This window comes from Dipodomys merriami, unplaced genomic scaffold (assembly GCF_024711535.1).
Source record: "Dipodomys merriami isolate MVZ:Mamm:240054 unplaced genomic scaffold, mDipMer1.0.p SCAF_28, whole genome shotgun sequence".
NCBI classification, from domain to species: Eukaryota; Metazoa; Chordata; class Mammalia; order Rodentia; family Heteromyidae; genus Dipodomys; species Dipodomys merriami.
In genome coordinates this window covers 4,396,831-4,420,014 of record NW_027204270.1, presented here as the reverse complement: position 1 = coordinate 4,420,014, position 23,184 = coordinate 4,396,831, and the positions used below count along the sequence as shown (strand labels likewise).

General features: G+C 51.5%; 1 protein-coding gene across 13 annotated transcripts in view; it reads right to left on the bottom strand.

The window, feature by feature from the left end:
* Camta1 (calmodulin binding transcription activator 1) overlaps nucleotides 1-23,184 on the bottom strand; it is a 710,332-nt gene that overhangs the window by 350,877 nt on the left and 336,271 nt on the right. For all 13 annotated transcript variants that reach the window (XM_070037258.1, XM_070037260.1, XM_070037252.1 and 10 more), the window contains one exon: nucleotides 4,164-4,299. In XM_070037258.1, coding sequence (XP_069893359.1) covers nucleotides 4,164-4,299 — 136 coding nt within the window. The remainder of the gene's footprint in view (nucleotides 1-4,163; nucleotides 4,300-23,184) is intronic.

Below are 23,184 nucleotides of genomic sequence, written 5' to 3'. Positions count from 1 at the left end.
AAGAGAGCCTGTCATTGTTCCGTGGTATCCCTCCTCCCTCTCTGTCCCCTGATTGGCTCACACCATGCTCCACTGCCTTTAGGACCCTCCTTCAGACTCCATGCAAGGCCTTGTGGTTGGTGTTCCTGGCACGGCCTCAAAACCCGCACTGCCCAACACATGGCTGAAGTCTGTACTAAAGCAACATGCATGAAGACTTGATCTGAACACCTGTGGCTCCTACCGGGTGTCAGGAGCAACTGCTTAAAGGGCCGAGTAGGATCTGCAGAGCCCCGTAGCCCCGGGTTCCAGGCCCGGCTCTGCCACTGACTTGTGACATTGCTGTGGGTCCCAAGGGGCCCGCTCTCAGAGGCCCGACCTCTCCATCTGTGACGTGGGAGTACCGACAGGTCCTTCGCGTGAGACAGTCCGCCTCGCTCACAGAACCTGCACCAGGCTGTGGGTGTCCCCGCGTGAGGTTAGGGACATAACGTCTTGGGTCTCTTTGGGAACCCAGCAGCCGCAGGAGTTGGAGATGTTTGGGGAGCTGAGGGCCAGCTGGGCAGCTAAGACTCTCCGGCAACTCTTGGGAGACTGGGATGGAAACCAGACGTGGTACTGGCCGGGCGGCTTCTCAGCCAGACACTGTGCCCCGAACCCAGGTGAAACTCTCCTGGGCCTCAGCAAGGCCTAGAGACCGGCCTGTCCTCTGGCGGGTGTCACCCCATGGCTGTGACCACCCCGGAGGCCGGGCACCCCTCAGAGCTGACCCTTGGCTGCCAGGAACCTTGTCTTCCTCCCTATCACCCCCGGAAGCACCAGATAAGCAGGCAGCAAGCTGGCTGGGAGCAGAACCTACCTCGGACCTGCTAGGATGTCAGCCAGAAAACGCTGGCGCGGCAGCCGCCTCCCTCCCTGCCTGCTAACCTCTGTCATCTCCGGAAACCTTATCTTGCTGGCTCCCCCTTAGCTGACAGACACAACATCTGATCAGGGGACTCACCAGCTTCAAAAGTGGCCGCCCCATCCCAGTTCTGGCAGAGAAAATCACTGTGTACCCGGAGCCCTGGTCCTCCCCGCCCCCCCCCCCCCCCGAACAAGCGGAGCTAGACTGCTGAGCCCGTGCGCTTCCCTGATCAGACTGGAAGTTTCTCTGGCCTAAGGGAAGGCTTATAGCACAGGAGATGTGAAAGGCTCCATCTTGATGTCTTTATCATGCCCTTGAATCAAGGAAACCAGCTGTGATCCAGCTGTGATCGGAGAATTACAGCTTCCAGATTGCTGGCCCAGCCAGCCAGATGACCTGGATAAGGGTTAGCCAATGTTCCCAGTGCCTGTGTGGTATTGGTGCCGATCCAGTCCATCCAGGGAGAACGCTGGGCCTGAACCTGGGTGGCCCCTCCTCCTGGGGGGACGCAAACCCTGCCGTCAGCCCCATGGAAGTTTCCCAGGTGGAAGAGACTGCCGCTGGGCACACCAGGCCAGGTGCAAATAGAGCTAATGTAGGAGCCATGCTGTCAAGGTGTGGGGTTGATCTTGTCTGAAAAGAATGTCAACGCTGTGTAAAGATCCATATGGGTACTGGTGGCTCACACCTATAATCTTAGCTACTCAGGAGGCTGAGTGTTTTGAAGCCAGCCTGGACAGGGCAGTCTGAGACTCTTATCTCCAATTAACCACCAAAAAACACTGGAAGTGGAGCTGTGGCTCAAGTAGTAAGTAGAGTGTCATTTTTTGAGCAAAAAGCTAAGGGACACCGCCCAGACCCTGAGTTCAAGCCCTAGTATTGGCACCAAAAACAAAAAAATCCATACTTTTTATATTTCCCCAAAAGATTCTTATTTACCAAATGAGAAGCCCATCCCCATCAGTAACTAAGAAAACTCAAATTCGAATTTGCCCAGGATAGCAGGTTTCATCAGCAAGTGCTGGATGTTGGGCGGGTGGGGGGGGAAGGGAGGGGGTGGCGGGAGGGAGGGGGTAGATTCCTATGCCAGTGTGGAAGTAATTAGCAAGTGTGGCTGACAGGCATGTGTAAGGACACTTATGGAAACAGTCTTTGTAATGCTAAAAATCTTCTGGGAGGCCTCTTCAAGTCCGCTGGTAGGAGAGCAGCTCAAATGTTTATTCAAGGAATACTATACCACCATTCAAGGAACCTAAATATCAACACAACTCAGCCTCAGCCTGTGATGTTAAGTGGAAAAACACAAGCTAGGCCACATATCAATTACACACGATCCTCCCCTATGCTAAGGGCTCTGCTCTGTCCCGTCTTCCCCAGAGTGCATCTCCCTCTCACTGAAGCCCACTCCGGGTCCCCAGGATGTACATCTGAAAAGCTCATCCGTCTACCCTTCTCCACGCTGTTACTGGCCCTCGAGTGTGGAGACATGGTAGCGTCTTCCTTTCTACCATGAGTCTGCGTGGGCAGAGAATATGCCTCCCGCTTCCTATAAAGATGCCACAGCGCCTGGCCCAAGTTGGCACACAGAGTCAGTTATTTACTGTCTGGTTTAGTAAGATAATTTTCTAGGCTGAATGAGAAAGCCTGCCTTCCCCTGCCACCCCCTCCCCCCCCACCCCACACAAGGAGAAGCCATAGGTGGTCGCCCTTCCCCAAGAACCCAGAAACACAGCATGTCATTTCCTGCATCACTGGCCAACGCTCATCCAAGCTGCCGCCTTGTTCCTCTGTCCCTCAGTCACGCGTGCCAGGACACCGTGGAAAACCCCGCGGGGCTGCACCCCTCCCAGCCTCCCCATGATGAGGGGCCAGGCTGTAATCTGTAAGTGTAAGAACCACAAATAACTCCCAACATAAATACAGCCTAAAAACACCCATAAATCATTCCGATTCCATCCCGGTGACAATTCTAATTTATAACAAGAGGCAAGAGAATGAACACTGTGGCTTGCTTCTTTCCCTGGGCTTTTGGAGCTGCTGCTGAGGACGAATCCACCCCGCTGTTTCTTACAACCATGAGTCCCTGATTTACGTATTACTAAAGATGAAATATACCGGAGGCTGCCAGGCACCAGGGCTGCGTGCTGTGGTGCGAATTCCTGCAGGCCCTGGGACCCCAGCTCCAGCTGCCCCCTCCCTCCTGGGCTCCACCCTGGCTTTCCTTCACTTTCTACTCCTTCTGCATTTGCAGGAGATAAGGGTCCTCCTTAGCTCCCCACAACAATGGCTGATATATTTGCTCAGGGTCCTGGAGGTGGGCCCAGGGCAGCAGGCTTGGCTACCCTGCATCTTAATGGTTCATGCAGTCAGTTAAACCACGCTGGGCAAGCCCAGAGCACAGGAGTGTGAGAGAACTCAGCCTTCTTCACTCAGAGCTTTTCTTCGTACATGATCATAAAGCTTTGTTGTTGATGCAGTAAATTACAAAAAAAATTCACATAAAACAAAAGTTCTGCCTCCCTTTCTGTAGAATGATGTATTTCTTTAAAAGCCATTGGCTGTTATTTTTAGCAGACCTCAAAACACATAATTAATACGGGGGGGAGGGGGAACAAAGTAACAACAAAGTGTGTCCCAAATACACAGAAGGGCCACACACAGAACTCAAGTGGGGCACAGCCCTTGCTACCCACCCTGGCATGCTAGACACTCCATACACAAGTAGATCTGATGCCTCTCTTTGGCCAGTTTGAAGCACCAGCTGGGTCACCTGCCACAGCATCTCTGTCCACATCCTCAAGGAAAGGTCCTTGGCAGGATCCATAAAGAGTGAGGCGTGGGTGCCATCAGCTCCCAGATCAGTGCCCTCCCCTTCTGGGGAAGGGACTCCGGCTCCAGCCAGAAAACACTAGCTATCAGGCAGTGAGGGAATTTCTCCATGGCTGCCTACTGTGGAGAGCCCCAACCACAGCTGGAACCCCAGAGGCGGCGTTCAGGGGCCAAAATTTACTCATGATCCCAAGACATTTCTGCAGATTGGACTCCACCATACCCTGCCAGAAGTGCACACACCTTATGATCACAGCTCTCCCCAACTTGAAACACCCACAGAGAGACGATGATCTCTCAACAGAGGGAGGAACGCTGCACTGTGTTAGGAGGCAGTGCCAGGGGTTTTGCAAACACAAAGTCTTTTGACAGAAACCAGCGGCATCCAATGACTCATGGTAACCTGGAAATGATATCTGGGGACAGGATAAAGCCTTTTCTCCTTTACCTCGACTCCCTGGACCTTGAGTTTCATGTGGTCTTCTCGGGTCGTTTTCCCGTCTTTCCTCTTTTTCCAGCAATACCCATCTTTCCTGTACTTCACTTTCTTCCTGTTGTAGAGAATCATTGAGCCATTCTGTGGTCTGGAAACAACAAAGGGTTAAGTTACCAAGAGAAGCAAGCAGGAGGGAAAAAAATTGATGAAGAAAGATAGCATAGGCCAGTTGTTATTTTTTTTTCTTTCCTAAAATTCTCTACAGAGAAAGCAATATTCCACATTTTGCTGGGAACATAATTTTTCACCTTTTATTGCAGCTCCGTGGATTAACTGTGTTTTATGGCCAGCCAAAATTTGCTTGTGGATTTGGTACCTAATGAATTAAATGTGTCAATGATAGGCTTAAAAAAATCCCCTCAGTAATAACCACAAACTAATCAGGATATACGATGTAAGGGCCCAAGCTGTGCACTAAAAAGTAGGCAACACACATACACACACACACACACACACACACACACACACACACACACACACACACACACACACACACACACACACACACACACACACACACACACACACACACACACACGAAGCAAAGAGAGCCAGGGCTGTCATGGCAAGCCTGCAATATCTTATCTCTTGTAGACGGATTTTCTTCACATCTTTTAATCCATCACCCAACATTAGGAAATAAATAAGTTGAACGCAGACGCTAGATGACTATGTTAAGAACAGACCAATGGAACACTGAGTCGCCCGGGCCAGCGGCTCTTGATTCATCGCCTGCATTTAGATTACTTCGAGACACAGAAGCGCATCACCACCGTCCTTCCCTAGCAAGCTAAGTACCTGATTTGTTCCCATTTGGGCCTCGGCTGTCAGAGGTCTCCAAAAATGCCAGGTAAACTCATCTATTCAGCCCACCGACAGAGTACCTTAAGAGAATTCTTGCCTCCTTGCTAAAGGCTAAAGGCTTGGCTGACCATTCTTGGGAGGCTTAAAAAAGGACACACAGAGCCCCAAGTTTTACAAAACATAAAATAAAATAAAACATAAACAAGACACCTACACCAGCGACAGAGAACCAAAAATTATTATGTGCTTTTTTTTTGGTAGAGAAGGAAGAAGAAGGGTAGGCAGGTGGCTGGACAAGCCACATCCAGAGTACAGTGGCAGGTGTGGCAGATGAAGACAGGCACCTGCCCGCTGGCCAGCATGGTCCCCCCTGTGGCCGATGGCTGGCAGGGAGAGAGGCATGCTGAGGAGGCTGTGCAAGCAGCATTGCAGCTCACGCTCGGAGAGTGCTTTCCACAAATGAGGCCAACGGAGAGGCTCCTTTCTGCTACTGCTCAGCTGAGCGGGGCAGGAGAGACCTCATCAGCCAGCCCCCAGCCCCTCGTGGCCCCCTGCCCCTTTGAATGGGGGGCCCTGAGCACCGGCCGGGGACGGCTTCCTAGTCCACGGCAGGACCCTGTGGGCGGGGTGGCTGCAGCTGCCTGTGGCTTCCTCCCTGCCCCACGGCGCCGCTCAGAGGCCGTGCAAGGCCTAAGCCTCAACTCCATGGAAAATGACAGACTTTCCACCGTGCCTCCCAGCGCTTCATTGTCTCCCGGTCAGGGCGCAATTGGGTTGTGTCAGCCTTGGTTTCCTCCCTGGGCCTGTGCTGACTCAAACAATCAGGAAACAGCTCTGTGCTCTTGTCAGCCACCTGTCCTCGCTTACCAGTCTGCTTGTCTGTGTGGAAAAGCAATGCGTTTAGAAGTTCCCACTTCTAAATGACTCACACAGCTGGGCTGTGCCTGCCTCCTCCAGCTTCGCCGTCGCGAGGCCCTGGGTCTCTCTGCTCTGAGAAGATCCACGGGACATTCCCCCACACACATGACCACCCACTGTACCCCAAACCCCCATCTCAGAAGACACAATGGAGGCTGGAGCAGACGGGCTCCCTGTGTGGCCCACCCACTCTCAGGGAAAATGGAGATGGGGTTGTGTTTCAAGTGGAATATCTGTCTGCTAAGGTAGACCTCCTATCAACCCAGCCCAGCTCATGCCTTTGTTTTTTGGTTTAGATTTTTGTGCCAGAGCTGGGCCTTGAACTTGGGACTTGGCTCTCACTTGGCTTTTTCAATTTTTGCTCAAGGCTGGCCCTCTAACTCTCGAGCCGCACCTCCTCTTTCAGCTTTGGGGTGATGAGTTGGCGGTAAGTGCCTCCTTTCTTAGAGCTATGGACTGTGATCCTCATAGTTCAGCTTCCCGGGCAGCTAGGACTACAGGCGTGAGCCACCGGCACCTGACTTTTGATATGATTGATTTTTTTTTTTTTACTTGCTCCATCCTTAACCAAGTTCAAATCTAGCCAATGAATCTCAGTAGCATCTACAGGCCATTTCCCCCCCCCAAATGTGGTAGGGCCCAGAGAGAGGGGATCCCCCAAAATACTGTCACATGTGGAGTCAGAATCGCAGCCATGCCTGCCCTGGGCACGTCCCACAACCGCGGCTTTCAACAGAATCATTGTTCTAACTTGCAGCTGTGGGCAGCTAACAGCATAGACCACTCTTCTCATTCTGGAAGAACTTGCTTCTGCCCCATGTGACCCGAAGGTGGAGGCCCCTGCTCGGGGCGTTAAAATGAATGAAAAACAGACTCAGCATGGGGGGCGTGCGTGATCCATGGGCCCAGAGGCTCTGCCAGCTCCCCAGCTGGTGGGGAGGGAGGGAAGGAGGAGGAGAGGGGAACAAGGTGGGCTTGCAGAGGGACAGGCGGGCCAGCCATCCTGACCACCGAGCCCCACCCCGGGGGGCTTCCGCAGTCCACGGCCCCCTGAGCAGCTCAGGGAGTTAAGGAGCAGGGCTGCTGCAGGATGCACGGAACACGCCCCCGGCCATCCCTCCCGCACCCAGCCCGTGCTGCCGGCCCGGTGGCACACAGCACACGCCTGTCTAAGTCCATCCACACCCTCATCTAGATCTGTGTCACTATTTGAGGTTCACATGCCGAGCCCCTGAGGCAGGAGCTCAGGTACAACCGGAGCTTGGGCCTGGCAGCGTCCCGAGGACACCCACGTCACCTGACTCCACCGTCACCCACACAGCTCTGGAGCGCAGAGCCAGCCTGGGCCGACTGGGTTCTCACAGCCCTGCAAGCGTCCTCACCGAGGGACGGGGGGTTGGCAGGTGAAGGCCAGGCAGTCCCCCTGTGCCTGTGGTGACTCTGGCATCTCTAGACATCCCCAACACACACACACCTGTGTGTGTGCACACACATGCACACACAGATAAACACATATACACATACAATACACATATATACAGATACATAGTGACATACAGATGTACAAATATATGCACGTACATGCTATACATATACACATGCATTCATACACACGTGCACACATGTACGTTCATGCACATGTGTGCACACATACACACCATACATTTATACACACATACACATACCTATATTCATACATATACACACATGTACATATACACACATACACATATGCATGTGTGCACATGCACACATATACACATACACACACAACACATATACATATATGGGCAAATGCACATGCATGCACATGCCCTCATGCATGCACACACACACACACACACACACACACACACACACACACACACACACACACACACACTTCAGTTGAAATTGCCCTGTATCTCTACCCAGCCTCTCTGTCCTTGTCTTGAAGCTCCAGCCACACAGCAGTGGCTTAGAGAGGAACAAGGGCCCTGTGTTCACCATTCTTTGCTTCCTGTTTCATCTCCAAATGCCCTCCTGGGTTTTGCCAGGGTCAGCTCCGGGCGCCCGCACCTTACTTCAGGGTCTCCTCCTGGGAGAGGCTGGGCCACCGCAGACCAATGCTGAGAGCCTGGGGACACTGGAAGCCCCACCACTGTGGGGCAGAGGAGAACGGGAGAAACGAGGTGACTCGCAGCACAGCTGCATTGTAACAGGAGGGCACCAGACACTCAACCCTGCTCCCCAGAGACAAGCAAAGCCCAGACACCCAGAGATCCTGAGATCAACAGAAACCAGTTGCAAATTACAACAGTAAAGAAGCAGACACTGAAAATACAGGTTGTTGGCGGTAAGTGGGTGGATGGGTAGATAGACACAGGTAGATGGTAGATGGATTTATGGACAGCTATATTTTCATGGAGAGATAATAAATGGATCCATAGATCATTGACAGACAGACAGATACAATAGAGACTGAGATAAAATTAGAGGATAAGGCCCTTCACAGGTGGCTTTTCCCCATAATCCGGCTACTCAGGACACCCAGATCTGAGGATTGTGGTTCAAAGCCAGCTTGAACAAGAAAGCCTATGAGACTCTTCAATTAACCAGCAAAAAAAGGCTGAAAATGGAGCTATGGCTCATGTGGTAGAGCACCAACCTTAAGCAAAAAAGCTCAGGGACTGTGCCCAGGCCTGAGTCCAAGCCCCAGGACCACCCCCTCCCCCCAAAAAAGACAGAGAGATTGGGACAGATGGATGGATGGATGAATAGATCGATAAAGGAATACTCCCACTTACTAAAGAGAAAAACAAGACAATGAGCATGAATTTACCTTAGAAACCTAGAGAAAACTATAGAAACTTTCTAAAAGACAAAAAAGAAGAAGCAATCTGTGATACATAAAAAAATGTAACAGGCCTTCTCTAGGATTAAGGGAGACCTCAAAAACATGAATCTTCCCCCGAGATAATGTGACCATGACCACGAGACTCTTATCAGTTTGTTTTTAATTGATATCAAAATTCTTCCTATAAAATTTATATGGGAAGAAGAAATAGCAAGACTAGCCAGACAAACCTCAAGGGAGGGGCCCTACCCATAGTTCCCCGTACTGTAAAACCTCCACATTTTCATAGCCTGGGGGTGGAAACATGAATGAACACAGCCACGGAGCAGGGCAGACCATCTCACGTCCACACAGCCAGTACATGCAATAAACAAGGAACACCAAGTCAGCTGAGAGGGGACTACAGAAAAGATGACAGGGTAGCTGTCTGTGCCTGCACCCTATGACAGCATGGATTCTAAATGGCCCAACCCCCTCCCCTTGATACACAAGACCACGATATCCTAGAAGAAAAGCTGGGTGAATTCCTCTATTACCTGAAAAGAGGCGGGGGAGGGAGTTTCCCTACTGGGAGTCAAAATTGGGCAAATAAGGAAGATGGGGTGCATCTGTTGACATAAAAATAAAAGTGCTAGACTCTTCCCCCAAGGGCTTGCATGATTCACAGCCGCTGGGTGCGAGGGGGGCGGGGTTCTGATTCCCCGCATTCTCCCTAAACACTTGGCATTCTCTGTGGTTTGGATTGTAGCCACCCTTCTGGGGGTGTGTGTGGAGGTTTGCGCTCGCATTTCCCTAATGACTAATGAAGTTGAGCATCTTTTCATGTGCTTATTAGCTATTCATACAATTTCTTTGGTGGAATGTCTGTTTGAATCTCTGGCCCGTTTTTAATTGACTTGCTTGTCTTCTCACTTTGGAGTGCTAAGAGCTCTTTACATAAAATCTGGAAGCAAGTCCTTTATGCGACGTCTGGTTTGCAAACACTTCCTCACAGTCCATCATTGGTGGGTTTATTTTTCTTAATGGCATCTTTGAAACAAGCAAGATGTTTTCCTTTTGATGAAATCCAAGTTATCCATTTCCTCTTTTTATGAATGAATGGTGCTTTTAGTATACTAAGAAGGTTTTGTTGTTGTTGTTGTCTACATCAAACTTATAAAAATCTCTCATGTTTCTTCTAAGAAAACTATTCTACTATATTATGATCTTCTCTCTAAGATAATAGACTTTAGGTCTATTATTTTGAAGAAGTATTTGTATTTGTAAGGGAAGAGTCTATGTGCATTTTTTTCTCAGGAGTGTATTCAATTGCACGGTATCATTTGTTCTAGAGAGAAAAAGTATAAATGAAAGAGAGTAGAAACTAATGACAATAGAAATGTATGACAGAGATGTAAGCCAGTGGGAGGGAGGAGGGTGAAGGAGGGTGAACAAGTATTTCATTCACAAGTGAGTGACAGGAGGTGAATCTGATTCCAGCACACTATATTCACATGTGGTCATGTCAAATGAAACCTCCTTGTACAACGGATTGATGCTAATACAAGAGGTAAAATTATTTTTTCAAAAATAAAAGCCTACTCCTTTCCCCCACTGTATTGCTTTTACATTTTTGCTGAAAATAAGTTGAGCATAATGATAGGCTTTATTGTCTAGACTTGATATTAGCTTCCATTCCTTAGGCTTCTGTCAGCACCCGGCATCTTGATTATCGCAGCTTCCTGTGAAGTTCTGAAATCAAGGACGGTAAGTTCTCCACCTCTGAACCTTTTCAAAACCGTTTTGGCTTATCCTGAGTCCTTTGAGTTTCCGTAGACAGTTTAAGATTCGTTTAATGATTTTAGAGGTGGCGTATTTGGGGAGTGGGGGAGTGGGAGGGGAGTCTGCTGGGTATTTGATAGAAGTGGAGTTGAATCCAGAAATCAATTGGGGGATAATTTCTATCTTAATAATATTGAGTCTTCCAATCACTTCCACTGAAGTGATTTTAATTGCATTAATATGGCATGCCTCTATGTCGACGTAAATCTTCAATTTCTCTGAGTTGGACTCTGTCGTTTTCAAAGTACAGGTACTAGAATTTGTGAGTTAAATTCATTCTAAACACTTTGCTCTTTTTGGAGCTATTTTGTAAGTGGAATTGTTTTCTTTAATTTCATTTTTGGATTGTTTATTTCTACTACATAGAAAGATAATTGATCCTTGCATATTGACTTTAAATCCTGTGACCTTGCAAAACTTGTTTTAAACTTGTTTTATTACTTCTAATAAAAGGTTTTCTTTTTTTGTTTTGATAATTTTGTGGATTTTCCACACATATAATCAAATAAACCATGAGTAAAAATTTCTACTGCAGATGGTTTTTATTTCTTTTTCTTATATTATTGCATTGGACCTCCACTATGACACTGAGTAGAAACGGGGAGAATAACACTTTGTTTTCTTCCTAATCCAAAGGGTAAATCAGACTTTTACCTTTCAGGATAATTAACTCTATCAAAGACTCAAAATAATTTAAAATGGACTGAAGAACCAACTTTAAGAGGCTCCCACTGATCAAAGATGGGACACTCAGCATCAATAAAGAGTAATCGTTACAATGGACTAAATGGACATTCAATATGCTTTAATCCATGAGCTTGTAACGATCTTAAAACAAATGACAACAAAAACTCACAAATTATTCATTGTTAGTATATACTAGTGATCCAAGACATCATTTTCAGAAAAAAGAGTTAGAAGGCAAGTCAGTCATTCATCTACCTTCCCAGTGCAGACTTCTTTTTGACTTAATCAAGAGGAAGAGAGGAAACTTTCTCTGAAACAGTACTCTAGCCAGGCCAAGTACAGTGACTCACACCTATTTGGAGTCTAAGCACTCAGTAGGCTGAGATTGAGAAAACTTGGTGTTTGAGGCCAACCTGGGAAAAAAAACTTCACAGGATCCCATCTCAATCAAAAATAGTTGGGATCTATGGCACACACCCCTCATCTCAGCATAGATAAGAGGATCACAGTCCAGGCCAACTCCAGGCAAGAAGTGGGACGCTATCTCAAAAGTAATCAAAGCCCCTGGAAGTGCCAAAGCACCTGACTAGAATGCACAGGACAGCGAGAAACTTTTTTAAGTACTCTAGCTAATGAGGATGAACTAAGAGAATTAAAATGTCACCATCTTGTAATCTCAGCTGAATTAACGGTGGCTGACGTCAAAAGGGAGCAACGTGGCGACATGAGCCTGTCATCTGATGAGAGTTTATTTTGCTGTTGCAAAAATAAAGAGTTCCTGAAATTAAACCCAGCAGCTGATCAAATCTCCCCCTGGAGGCTCTGGAACACAGCAAAGGACAGGAGGAAATCAAGGGTGTTAGCCACTCTAGAAAACCCCATAGGACAAATGACCTGGCTTCTTCAGCTCTTTCTCTGAGAAAGAGTGGGAGAGAGGGGAAGGGGCCACAGATATACACCAACCAACAGCAATGGACACCCCTATGTGAATATCAAATGAGACAAAGGAACTGTGTCTATGTACATACATATGGTATTTGTCAAACAATTAAATTCTGAACATTGTGCAGATGTTGGATGATATTCAGAATGATTCATCTTAAGAGAGCTTGCAGTACAGTAATTATTTTTTTAAACCACCGATTGTTTTTAGAGACAAATAGTGAAATATTTACAGACAAGGTTAGATAATGTGCGAGGCGTGCATCCGGGAGGCAGGGGTGGTGGGTGGGGATGGAGCGAGACTGGCCAAGGATGGCATTGGTGGACGGAGTGAGCACATCTCAGCTCACTGTGCTCGCCTGGCCACATTTGTGCTTGCTTCTGTGATAAAAGGTTCTTGAAGACGGCCAGCTGGGCACCAGTGCCTCACACCCGTAATCCTAGCTACTCAGGAGGCTGAGGTATGAGCACTGAGATTCAAAGCCAGTCTGGGTACACCAATCCAAGAGACTCTTTATCTCCAATGAACCAGCAAAAAGTGGGGAGTAGAGGTCTGGGTCAAGTGGTATAGAACCAGCCTTGAGCAAAAAAGCTGAGAGCAAGAGCTTGAGATCTTGAGTTCAAGTACCAGCAGAAGAAGAAGGAAAAAAAAGAGGAGGAGGAGGAGGAGGAGGAGGAGGAGGAGGAGGAGGAGGAGGAGGAGGAGGAGGAGGAGGACAAGGAAAGGGAAAGGGAAAGGGAAAGGGAAAGGGAGGGGGACTGAAGGAGGGGGTGTGGTGCATTGTGGGGCATCTGGGACAGCACACCCACCATAGGAGAGACTGTCCCTGAACGTGATCCTGAGCACTTGCCCGCCCCAGTAGGATGGGATATGTTCTCCTGGTTGGGTGTGACAGAAGACAATGAATAGCTGTTCTTGGGAGACAGTAAATAGGAAGTTACGAAGCAGGGGGGATTGAACCCAGGATGGTGTCCAGGTACTTTTCAGGGTCTAACCTTAGACATCAATGCACATCCAATAGATCTGGCTCACAGCCCCTCCTCCTAGGACTCCCCCGCCCCTTTCCTGCCACTCCCCGATCATTTCTCTAAAGTCACCAGCCCTGATTTCAGAGGACAGCCTGTGGAGGCCCAGCCCGCTGCCCTTGGTCTGTGGACCCGTGCAGCCCTGCCTGCAGCTGCAGTGTTGACACGCTGAGCTCTGTGCAGTCTGTCAGCTTGGGCTCTGTGGGGGCCACAGAATCTGTCCCTTAGAGCGTCCCTTTAAGGACAAATGACATGCTTGCTTGGAGTGGGATTCTGCGAACAACGTCCAGATGGCTTCTAAACAGCCAACATCTCAAGCGATTCTCCTTTCTGCAGCTGGAGCCCCTGCTCTGGGGTGCCTCTACCTTCTCTCTGTGTGCCCTTGGCCCTGTCAATCATGCCAGCAGCACGTTCACAGGCCTGGCTAGAGGAAAATGCGGCGTGCGCAGTTCCAGCCCCTGCAGGCCCCGACCCCGGGGGCAGACCCAGCATGGTATAGCAGTGATGCCGCACTCAGGGCCAGCGCTAAATCTCCGTTCCGGTGGGCAGTTAGGAAATGGGAAGTGCCACCCTTAATCGCATCCCACATTCTTTATGCCCCTGCTCCCTCCTGATCTCTTCACCTGCACCGTCAGCAGCAGGTGCCTGGACCAAAAAGTCAATAATCACCATGCTGACTGCCTGACAACCAGAAGAGCTGCCTTTCACCAACCGTTTGTGCGTGCTAGACCCAGGAGGAAACCCTTGTGAGAGCGGGGCACCTGTGGCTCACACCTGTAATCCTAGTGACTCGAGAGGCTGAGATCAGAGGATCAAGGTTCAAAACCAGGTCCAGGCAGCAAAGTCAGAAAGTCCGTGAGACTTTTTTAAACTTCTAATCAACCATCAAGAAGCCAGAATCAGAGCCGTGGCTCTGGTAGTAGATTGTTAGTCTCGAGGGGGAAAAGCAGCTCAGGAGCAAGTGAGCAGGCTCTGAGTTCAAGCCCCAGGATCAGCACCAAAAATAATAAGCAAAGCCCTTTCCATGTTCCATTTGCAGCCCACAGTCGCTCTGATAGCTGGGTGTCAGTGGCCTCATATGAAACGAGAAGAGGAGAAAGCCCAGAGAAGGGCAGACACTTAGCTAAGGCGGCATAGCTAGGAAACTCCGAGACGAAGGAATCCCCCATTGCCTCTCTTCCTGAGTCTGAAACATGGGTGCTGCACCGTAAGCAATGCCATCTTGTCCCCACCATCATCTTCACGCCTTGCTAGGTAACAGGGACATTTCACTCCATTCTGAGAACCATAGACGAGGCATAGGTCATTCCAGAACTGTAGGTACGTCATGGCTGGTTAGAATCCAGGAATCCCCTGTCCCTCACCCCTGATGGTTAAGATTGTCGAGTCTGGGAAGCCTCCACCCCTCATGGTCCCCACTGGCTTCCTAATAAAGACTCCCCATCCGGCCTCTCAAAATGTAGCTTCTCTGTCTCTCGCAGATCGAATCCCCTAGCTATCAATTCCTGACCCATTCCAGCCACCCCCTCCTCTCCTTCAAGCCACAGCGAGGGCTCGTGGCGGAAGGAAGGGCTGCCGGAGCCTGATTTAAATTGTTCCGAGGGTCCTTCCTCTTGTGGAAGGGAGGAAGGCGGCTGGGCGAGAGGACCGTCTCCTCTCCTTATCTCCTTCTCCCACAAACCCTGGAGAGTGCTCATTGATGACTGGCGCCTCGCAAGGTTGACAGAACACCAGACGGAGGCCTGAGAAGCTATTGCCGCAGACCGGATCTCACCGGAAGGGGCTAGTTTATTAACCCGCAGGCCGACGTCAGAGTCAGCTCCTCATGATTTGGGGGCCGAGGAGCCAGAAAAGCCGGTCGTGAAGATTCTGTGTCCTGCCCTCCCCACTGGCCACTCCAGGATATTGATGGAGGGGTGGGGGGGGCGGGGGGAGGAAGGAAAGGGGCTGACAGGCCCGGCCGGCATGCAGTCTGCCAGATCTGAAAACCAATTGCTTTTCATCATAAATTCCAGCTGGGGCCATGGAAATACTAAGGATGAGGGGAAGGTAACAGCAACTTGCTTGATTTGAATAGCTCCTTTTGGGGGGCAGGCTAACCCCAGCTTCTTTGCATTAAACTAAGGGTACATGGAAACAGCAAAAGCAGTAACGGCTGGTTAGATTCAGAGGCTTCAACAACCCCGCTCCCTCATCTCCAGGAGCCACGAGGCTCCCCAGATGGTGCTCATTCTTGCTGCCTTTTGGGTTGTGTTTTTTTTTTTTTGAAGGTGAGCCAGTCCCAGAAGCCAGTGCCCCACACCGCTCCTTCCCTCGAGGATGATGTGCTGCAGGTTTCTGCATAAATGGCGAGACCGCCAGGAGCACTACCCTGCGGCTGGTGCTCCACGCACTTCATCTTCTTTAATCCCCACTGAAGTCTCTAGGAAGGCCAAATGAGGGGAACCCTCTAGAAGCCGGGGGCGGGGGGGGCGGGGGGGGCAGAAGGGGGGATGGGGGATGGGGTGGGGAAGGTGGGGAGCAGCTGCTGTGGGAACTCATTGGAGGCCGGGACTGGTGGAACTCAGCAGCACACATCTGGGTGTTTTCCTCGAGGATCCTACATGTAGGTGGCTAAGATTTGTTCATCTCCATTGTCACCGGAGGTCACTAGGAAGAAAATAAGAAACCCTTCCCCCCCTCCCCCCCTCCCCCGTGTGCAGAGACAGCATGGCCAGGAAGCTGCCCAGAGAGAGTCCACGGGGACTCATTCAGGGCTCCATTCCAAGAGCTCCCCAGGGCTCGGCTTGAAATTCTATTATGACATTCGGTGATTTATTCAGTTAATATTTATTGAGCAGCTAATATGGGGCCAGGCCACTGCACAGGGTAGGCTGGGCCCTACAGCTCTGTCCCTTTGCGGCTGACTCTGAGTCCTGCCCCGGGGGGAGAAGGCCCACAGGAGAGAGAGCGGATGAGGCTCTTCACTAATGGCAGCAGAGAGAGGGGATGGGCAGACTGGCGGGGGGGGGGGTGTCCCTCCCCCTCAAACACAGCACCAGGGCGGAGGCAGGTGTGAGGTAAAGGCCCAGAACTTTCCATGAAGAGAGAAGCCAGCCTGGGCCCAGGCCTGCAAAATATGCCTGGCGTGGCACTGGGCAGACAGCAAGGTGAGGCCAGGGTCCGGAGATGGAGTCCAAGTCACGTGGGTCCTGGAATGAGGTGGATTTCATCCCCACGTGATCAAAGATACAAACTAACCAGGCGCTACACGTGTGCCCGTGGGGCTTGAACTCTGGGCCTGGGTGCTGTCCCTGAGCTCTTCAGCTCAAGGCTAGCGCTCTACCACTTGAGCCACAGCGCCACTTCTGGTTTTCTGGTGATTTGTTGGAGATGAGAGTCTCAAGCACTTTCCTGCCCGGGCTGGCTTTGAGCCGTGCTCCTCAGATCTCATCCTCTTGTGTAGCTAGGATTGCAGGCGTGAGCCACGGGTGCCGGGTAGGCCCCCCACATCCTAACATGACAACGGTATGACGCAAGCCATCCCATCGCTCAGGTAACACCACAGATGTGACTTTGAGAAGAGCAGCGGAGCAAAGCCCGGGTGCCAGGACATTCAAGGAGGCGGCGCCAGGTTGGGGCAGGGGGATAAAGCTCCCCCATCATTCTAATATATTTAGCTGGATGTCGATCGCTCATACCTGTCATCCTAGCTACTCAAGAGATTGAGATCGGAGGATTATAGTTCAACACGAATCCAAGCAGAAAAGTCTCTGAGACTTCTCTTTGATTAGCCAACCCAAAGCTGGAAGCAGAGGTGTGGCTCAGATGGTATAGTGCCAGCCTCGAGCACTGAAGGCCAGCACCTCCAGCTCTTAGGTCAAGCCCCAGAACTGGCACACACAAAATATCCAGTCACTGGTGAGGCAAAGGCAAAAAGGGCTTATGATAAGACAGGATATCACACACAGGATTCAATGCCTGTGCAAGAAATGCCTGGCTCTTGTCTAACTGCAGCTACAGGAGCCCCCGCCCTGCAAAGCGGCGAGGTCCTGGCTCAAGTGCCTCCCTCGGCCTGGTGCACCTTCATCCCACCAAAGCCCCCCCCACCTCCTCAGAGGACCGCCTCCAGGCCCCTCACCTGTCAGATTCCAACACTGATATTTTATTAATAATCCAATGTAAATCGGAGAGAAAATTAATGTGTCATCTCCTTGCAGGAAGGACTAAACATCTCAATGTGAGGTTCTGTTGACGCTGTCGTTTATCATTAGCATGCAGTTCAAGGCCAGCTGCCCATGTGCTGGTGGGGGCCTTTAAGACAATGAATCTCAGGGAATTAGCTTCTGGGCCAATTACTCCTGCTTCCCTCTTCCTATCTAGGAGATAAATTCTGTCTCAGTAGGAGGGGAAAATAGGGAAGAAGAAGAAGAAGAAGAAGAAGAAGAAGAAGAAGAAGAAGAAGAAGAAGAAGAAGAAGAAGAAGAAGAAGAAGAAGAAGAAGAAGAGGAGGAGGAGGAGGAGGAGGAGGAGGAGGAGGAGGAGGAGGAGGAGGAGGAGGAGGAGGAGGAGGAGGAGGGGGGGGGGGGGAGGGAGGGGGGGAGGGGGAGGAGGGGGAGGAGGAGGGGAAGGAGGGGGAGGAGGAGGGGGAGGAGGAAGAGGAGGGGAGGAGGAGGAAGGAGGGGAAGAAGAAAGAAGGAGGGGAAGAAAGGAGGAGAAGGGGGTTTGCTACTCTCCTTGCTAATAGAAATTAATTTTTTTGCAGAGACAAAGCAATATTCCTTGTGTGAGGAGGGAATCGGGTAGCCACGGAAGGCCGATAAACGAGGCCGTTCTGATGGAAACTTCCTCAAATCAAATGTAGGGGAACCTCTTAATGGGCTTTGTTCTCCTTTTCCATAATCTATAACGATTAAGAGGAAGATGAGCTGAGGAACAATCCTGTAGCGTTACCAGGCAGTGCCAATTCCGAGCAGAGCCAGAGGACCCCCAGGCGGCACTGCTGCCGCTCCGTCCAGCACGTACCCCACCGCCTCCCCGCATCTCTGCGCACACTGGGGACACAGTACCCTCCAACCAGCCTCTCCTGACCTCCGGGGAGCTCTCGTCCCAGGGAGAAAACAGACCAATAAAGTAACAAAGCAGAGCTGGCAAGCACCACCAAGAAGAAGAGCCTGGGCAGGAATTCTATACCTAAACAATAGAATTGTTTTCTTGATTCTTTTTTTTCTTTAAATCTTTACTACAAAAAAATTAAAATGGGCCAGACGCCAGTGGCTCACGCCTGTCTTCATAGCTACTCAGGAGGCTGAGATCTGAAGATCTCAGTTCAAAGCCAGCCCAGGCAGGAAAGTCCCTGAGACTCTTATCTCCAATAAACCACTCAGAAAACCGGAAGTGGCACTGTGGCTCAAGTGATAGAGCACTAGTCTTGAGTTGCAGAGCTGAGGGACAGCGCCCAGGCCCAGAGTTCAAGTCCTACGACCAACAAAAATTAATTAATTAATTAATTAAAATGTACTCTGGCAAAAGTGGTTCCAGAGTAATTGGGCTGGGTGGGTGCCAGGCTCAGAGCACTGGGGTGCGGGGGGCGGGGGTAGAGAGGGGAAGAAGGGGGGGTACAGGCTCAGCCTGCCCTGGGACAGGACACCCAGCCAGGCAGTGCTGTGCATGCTGGCCGGGGTGCCTCGTCAGCCACCACAGGTGGAGCTAACTCCACGAGGTGACTGGAGGTTGCACCTGCTGGCCGACCATGCTGTGTCCTCCAGTGCTGCTGGCCCAGCCCCGCCCAGCAGCCAGGGGCCAAGGGCTGGGGGAGCCTGGGGGTGGGAAAGCGGGGCTGGGCCAGGAATGCATCCATCGGCTCTGCTCGCTAAGATGGACAGTCCCTACCAGGAAAACCCCATCTCAGCGCTGAGGGTACCGGCCTGTTCCAGCCTCCCCTGGCTCCCATCGGCAGGCATGGCAGGATGCAGTGGAGGAGGGGCTGCACAGGACCGGCCTCCGTGTCTGAGCCCTCACTTGCAGAGACACCCCGAGGTGGCGTGACTCCTGCGGGCTGTGGGCAAATCAGAAACGACCTCAGCCTTCCTTGCCCAGATGGCAGGGGAGAGGTAGGAAGGGCCTGTGAGGCAGGAGGGGTGGGGCAGGGAGGGAGAGGCTGGGGAGAGTGACAGGTCAGTCAGGGCAGGGCCCACGTAGGACATAGGCCAACTGGCTTTAAAAAAAAAACCCCAATATGCAGGGGGCAGGAGGCCCCCAGATGGGATCTGCTGGTTTCCCACACTCCCCTCCTGCTCCCCAACTCCCCTCCTGCTCCCCAACTCCTCCCAGTCCTCAGGAGGGGGATGAGAGATACACGGATGAGAAAACCTGTAATCCCTGATAATCTCACATTGAGATTATCTGTGCCCTTTTCCTCCCTTCTCCTGCCTGTATTTAAACTGTTCTCCAATGAGCGTCCATTTCTGTCTTCCATAATAAAAGGAGGGGGACGCAGTCACTGGAAGGTTGCATTTGCAGGGAGCCTCTGGGACGCCGGCTCCGTGCCCAGTTCACTGGCTCTCAGCTGGGCCTGGCTGTTAGCTTCATCTCCATGGACCACCGCAGGGCCCCGTGTGACCCCATGTGGCCCCATGTGATCCCCTGTGATCCGTGCAGGTCCACCCCACCCCTGACCGTCCACTGCTGAGTCTGCCTTGTGGTGGCTTTGCACCAAGATACTCCCACACCCCCTCCACTCTCCAGATCTGCCATGTTACCCACTCCCAGGCCAGGTTTATATGGCCGGGATGGAAAGGCGCCCTGCCAACTCCCCAGAGTCCCCACGCCACCCTGACCGCATCATCACAACTGGCCGCCGGCTTCCGCTGGCTGCAGCTCGAATTGCAGCGCAGGTCTGGTCTGGTCAGCAGAGACCCATGCGCGGTCTCTCCTCAGCACTCATCAATCTGAACCCTGTGGTCTAACAGCCATGACATCCCCTAATCCTGTCCCTGAAATATTAATAAGGCTGTTTAATGCAACCAGTTCCTTCTAAATCGTCACATAAAAATTTGGTAAATGTCAGGCACATCATTTACTAGAAAATGATATTTTACTGCCAGGGGAGGAAGGCGGCTGAGACAAGCAGAAAGCCCAGCCTGACCTTAGGCAGGTTTGGGGGACAATGCAGTCCTGGTCTAGGCTCCCACCTCGGGCCTTTCTTCCCGGTCAGTGAGCAGAGCCCATGGTGGGTGAGAGGGCGGCCAGCACTGCTGGGGAGGGGTGAAGCTCAGGTCTGAGGCAGGATTTGTCCTCACTCAAGCAGGGGAAGGGCAGTGGGGGAGAGACCCCAGTTTCCTTCCTTCCTGGTCCACGCCTCCCAAGGCCCCTGGTATTCAGGAATCTTCATCCCCTGGCTACACCACCAAGATAGTACCCAGGCAAGGAGGTGCCTCGCCTCCTAGCTACTGGGGGGGGGGGGGGGCTGAGATCCGGGGGATGGTATGTGGAAGCCAGCTGAGGCAGCTTTAAGTAAGCACCAAAAGTCAGAAGTGGAGCTGGGGCTCAAGTGGTAGAGCACCAGCATTGAGCCAGACAGCTAAGGGACAGAGTTCTAGCCCTAGTAGTAGTAGCACTAAATAAATTTATGAATAAGAAAAGAAGGGCCGGGCGCCGGTGGCTCACGCCTGTAATCCTAGCTACTCAGGAGGCTGAGATCTGAGGATCGCGGTTCAAAGCCAGCCCGGGCAGGAGAGACTGTGAGACTCCTATCTCCAATAAACCACCAGAAAACCGGAAGTGGCGCTGTAGCTCAAGTGGTAGAGCGCTCGCCTTGAGCTAAAGAGCTGAGGGACAGCGTCCAGGCCCAGAGTTCAAGCCCCACGACCGACAAAAAAAAAAAAAAAAAAAAAAAAGAAAAGAAGGGACAGGGACAGAGCAGGACACGGGGAGGGGGGCGGGGAAAGAAGAAAAAAGGAAAGAGAAAAGGAAAGGAAAGGAAAGGAAAGGAAAGGAAAGGAAAGGAAAGTCCTACCACCTGGGAAGCCAGCGAGAGCTGTGTTCACAGCCTCGATTGTGGCAGGAAAAGTATGAGAAACAACTAAAACTTACTTGTTTATATGTTCTGCTCAAGTTGATTTACGCAAATAGTACCCAGTAATAAGAAGCTGTGCGCGTCCACCTTTGCTGGTGTATGCAGTGGGCTGTGATTAAAGGCAGAGGCCCTGCGGAGCAGCAGCCGTGGCTGGGTCCTGCAGGGATGAACTCGCTCCACCCCACTCTCTGTGCACCCCCACGGTGCAGGGTGAAGTGCTGGGATGCTGGGAATGGGGGTTCTAAGGATTCAGGGGTGCAGGGAAGGGTCTTAGGCCTGTCTGTTTGGTAAGAATGATCTTTCATGAGCACACAGACCTTTGTCAAAGAGAAATGACTGAGAACAAACTAAAGGAACAGGTTGCTGGCCAGAGACTCTCCTTTGCCTAGCACAAGGCGGCGGCTGCAGCCTAGCCCAGCTCCCAGGCAACTGGAAATCTCCAATGAACAACATGATTGTAAGTCCACCAGAGAGAGAAGGCAAATGCGATTTGAGAGGAGGCTGCCAGTTCTGGGTCACCATAGTGAAATCCCCTACCCATATACCCTAAAATGCTAGTTCTCAGAGGTGGCTGTCAGGCAGGAAGGGAAGTTCTTACTGCAGCTTAGAGCCCCCTGTGGGCCCTCATGGTATGTGGGTGAGAAGGCAAGGATGAATCAAGCGGACACACCGAGCTCCCTGATTGGGGGACCCCAGGAGAGTCCTGCCGGGGGACATCAGGATCTGAGCTGGGAGTGAGAAAATGAGGCTCTGGGAGGGTCTGCACGGTGCCAGGTCCTGTGAGCTGGTGCCCTCTGGCTCTTCCCTGACGTCCACGCTGGCCTCCAGCCTCCTGGCAGCCGAGGGCGCAGTGGCCGGTCAAGGAGCTCTGCCATGCGGGGGCTGCGAGCGACGATGATGCACCAGCACGCGCAGAACCTCAGCAGCCGGGAAGTGTGGCAGCACACCGCACTGCAGCATGGGTGGGCAGACTGCCATCGGCCCAGCCAGGGATATGTGGATGCTGTCACAAGGGCTCTGGCAGGTGGGTTGGGGAAGACTGTCCCCCAAGCACTTCCATCCTCAGTACCCCAGGGACCCACCCGGGGGCAACCCTGACCCTGATCAATGGACCCTGGGATCAAGGTCTGCCCTCCGCACTGCCAGCCTGCAGAGATGGAGGAATTCCTGAGTGGTGTGTTCCTGTGCCAACGATGACGGTGTTTAAAAATAAAACCAACGCAGCATGGAGTGAAAACAAAACAAAACAAAACAAAAACAAATTAATGTTAACAAGTGAAAAGAGGGGAAGGAAACAGCTTGTTGGGATGGTGAGCACGGCTGCTCAGGCTTGGCTGCCTGAGAGAAGCACTCCAGTCCTCATTTGTGGGGAGGCAGAGAGGGACCATGTGCTGGGCAGAGAGTGACCATGTGCTGGGCACAGAGGGACCATGTGCTGGGCACAGAGGGACCACGTGCTGGGCACAGAGGGACCATGTGCTAGGCAGAGTGACCATGTGCTGAACACAGAGGGACCACGTGCTGGGCAGAAAGGGACCACATGCTGGGCAGAGAGTAACTATGTGCTGGGCAGAGTGACCACATGCTGGGCAGAGTTACCATGTGCTAGACAGGATGACCACATGCTGGGCAAGAGTCACCACCTGCTAGACAGAGTGACCACATGCTGGGCAGAGTGACTACATGCTAGACAGAGTGACCAAGTTCTGGGCAGAGTGACCACATGCTGGGCAGAATGACCACGTGCTGGGCAGAGTGACCACATGCTGGGCAGAGAATGACCGCATGCTGGGCAGAATGACCATGTGCTGGGAAGAGAATGACCAAATGCTGGACAGGATGGAGAGGGTAGCATCCACTGGATGTGTGATAAGTGATTAGAT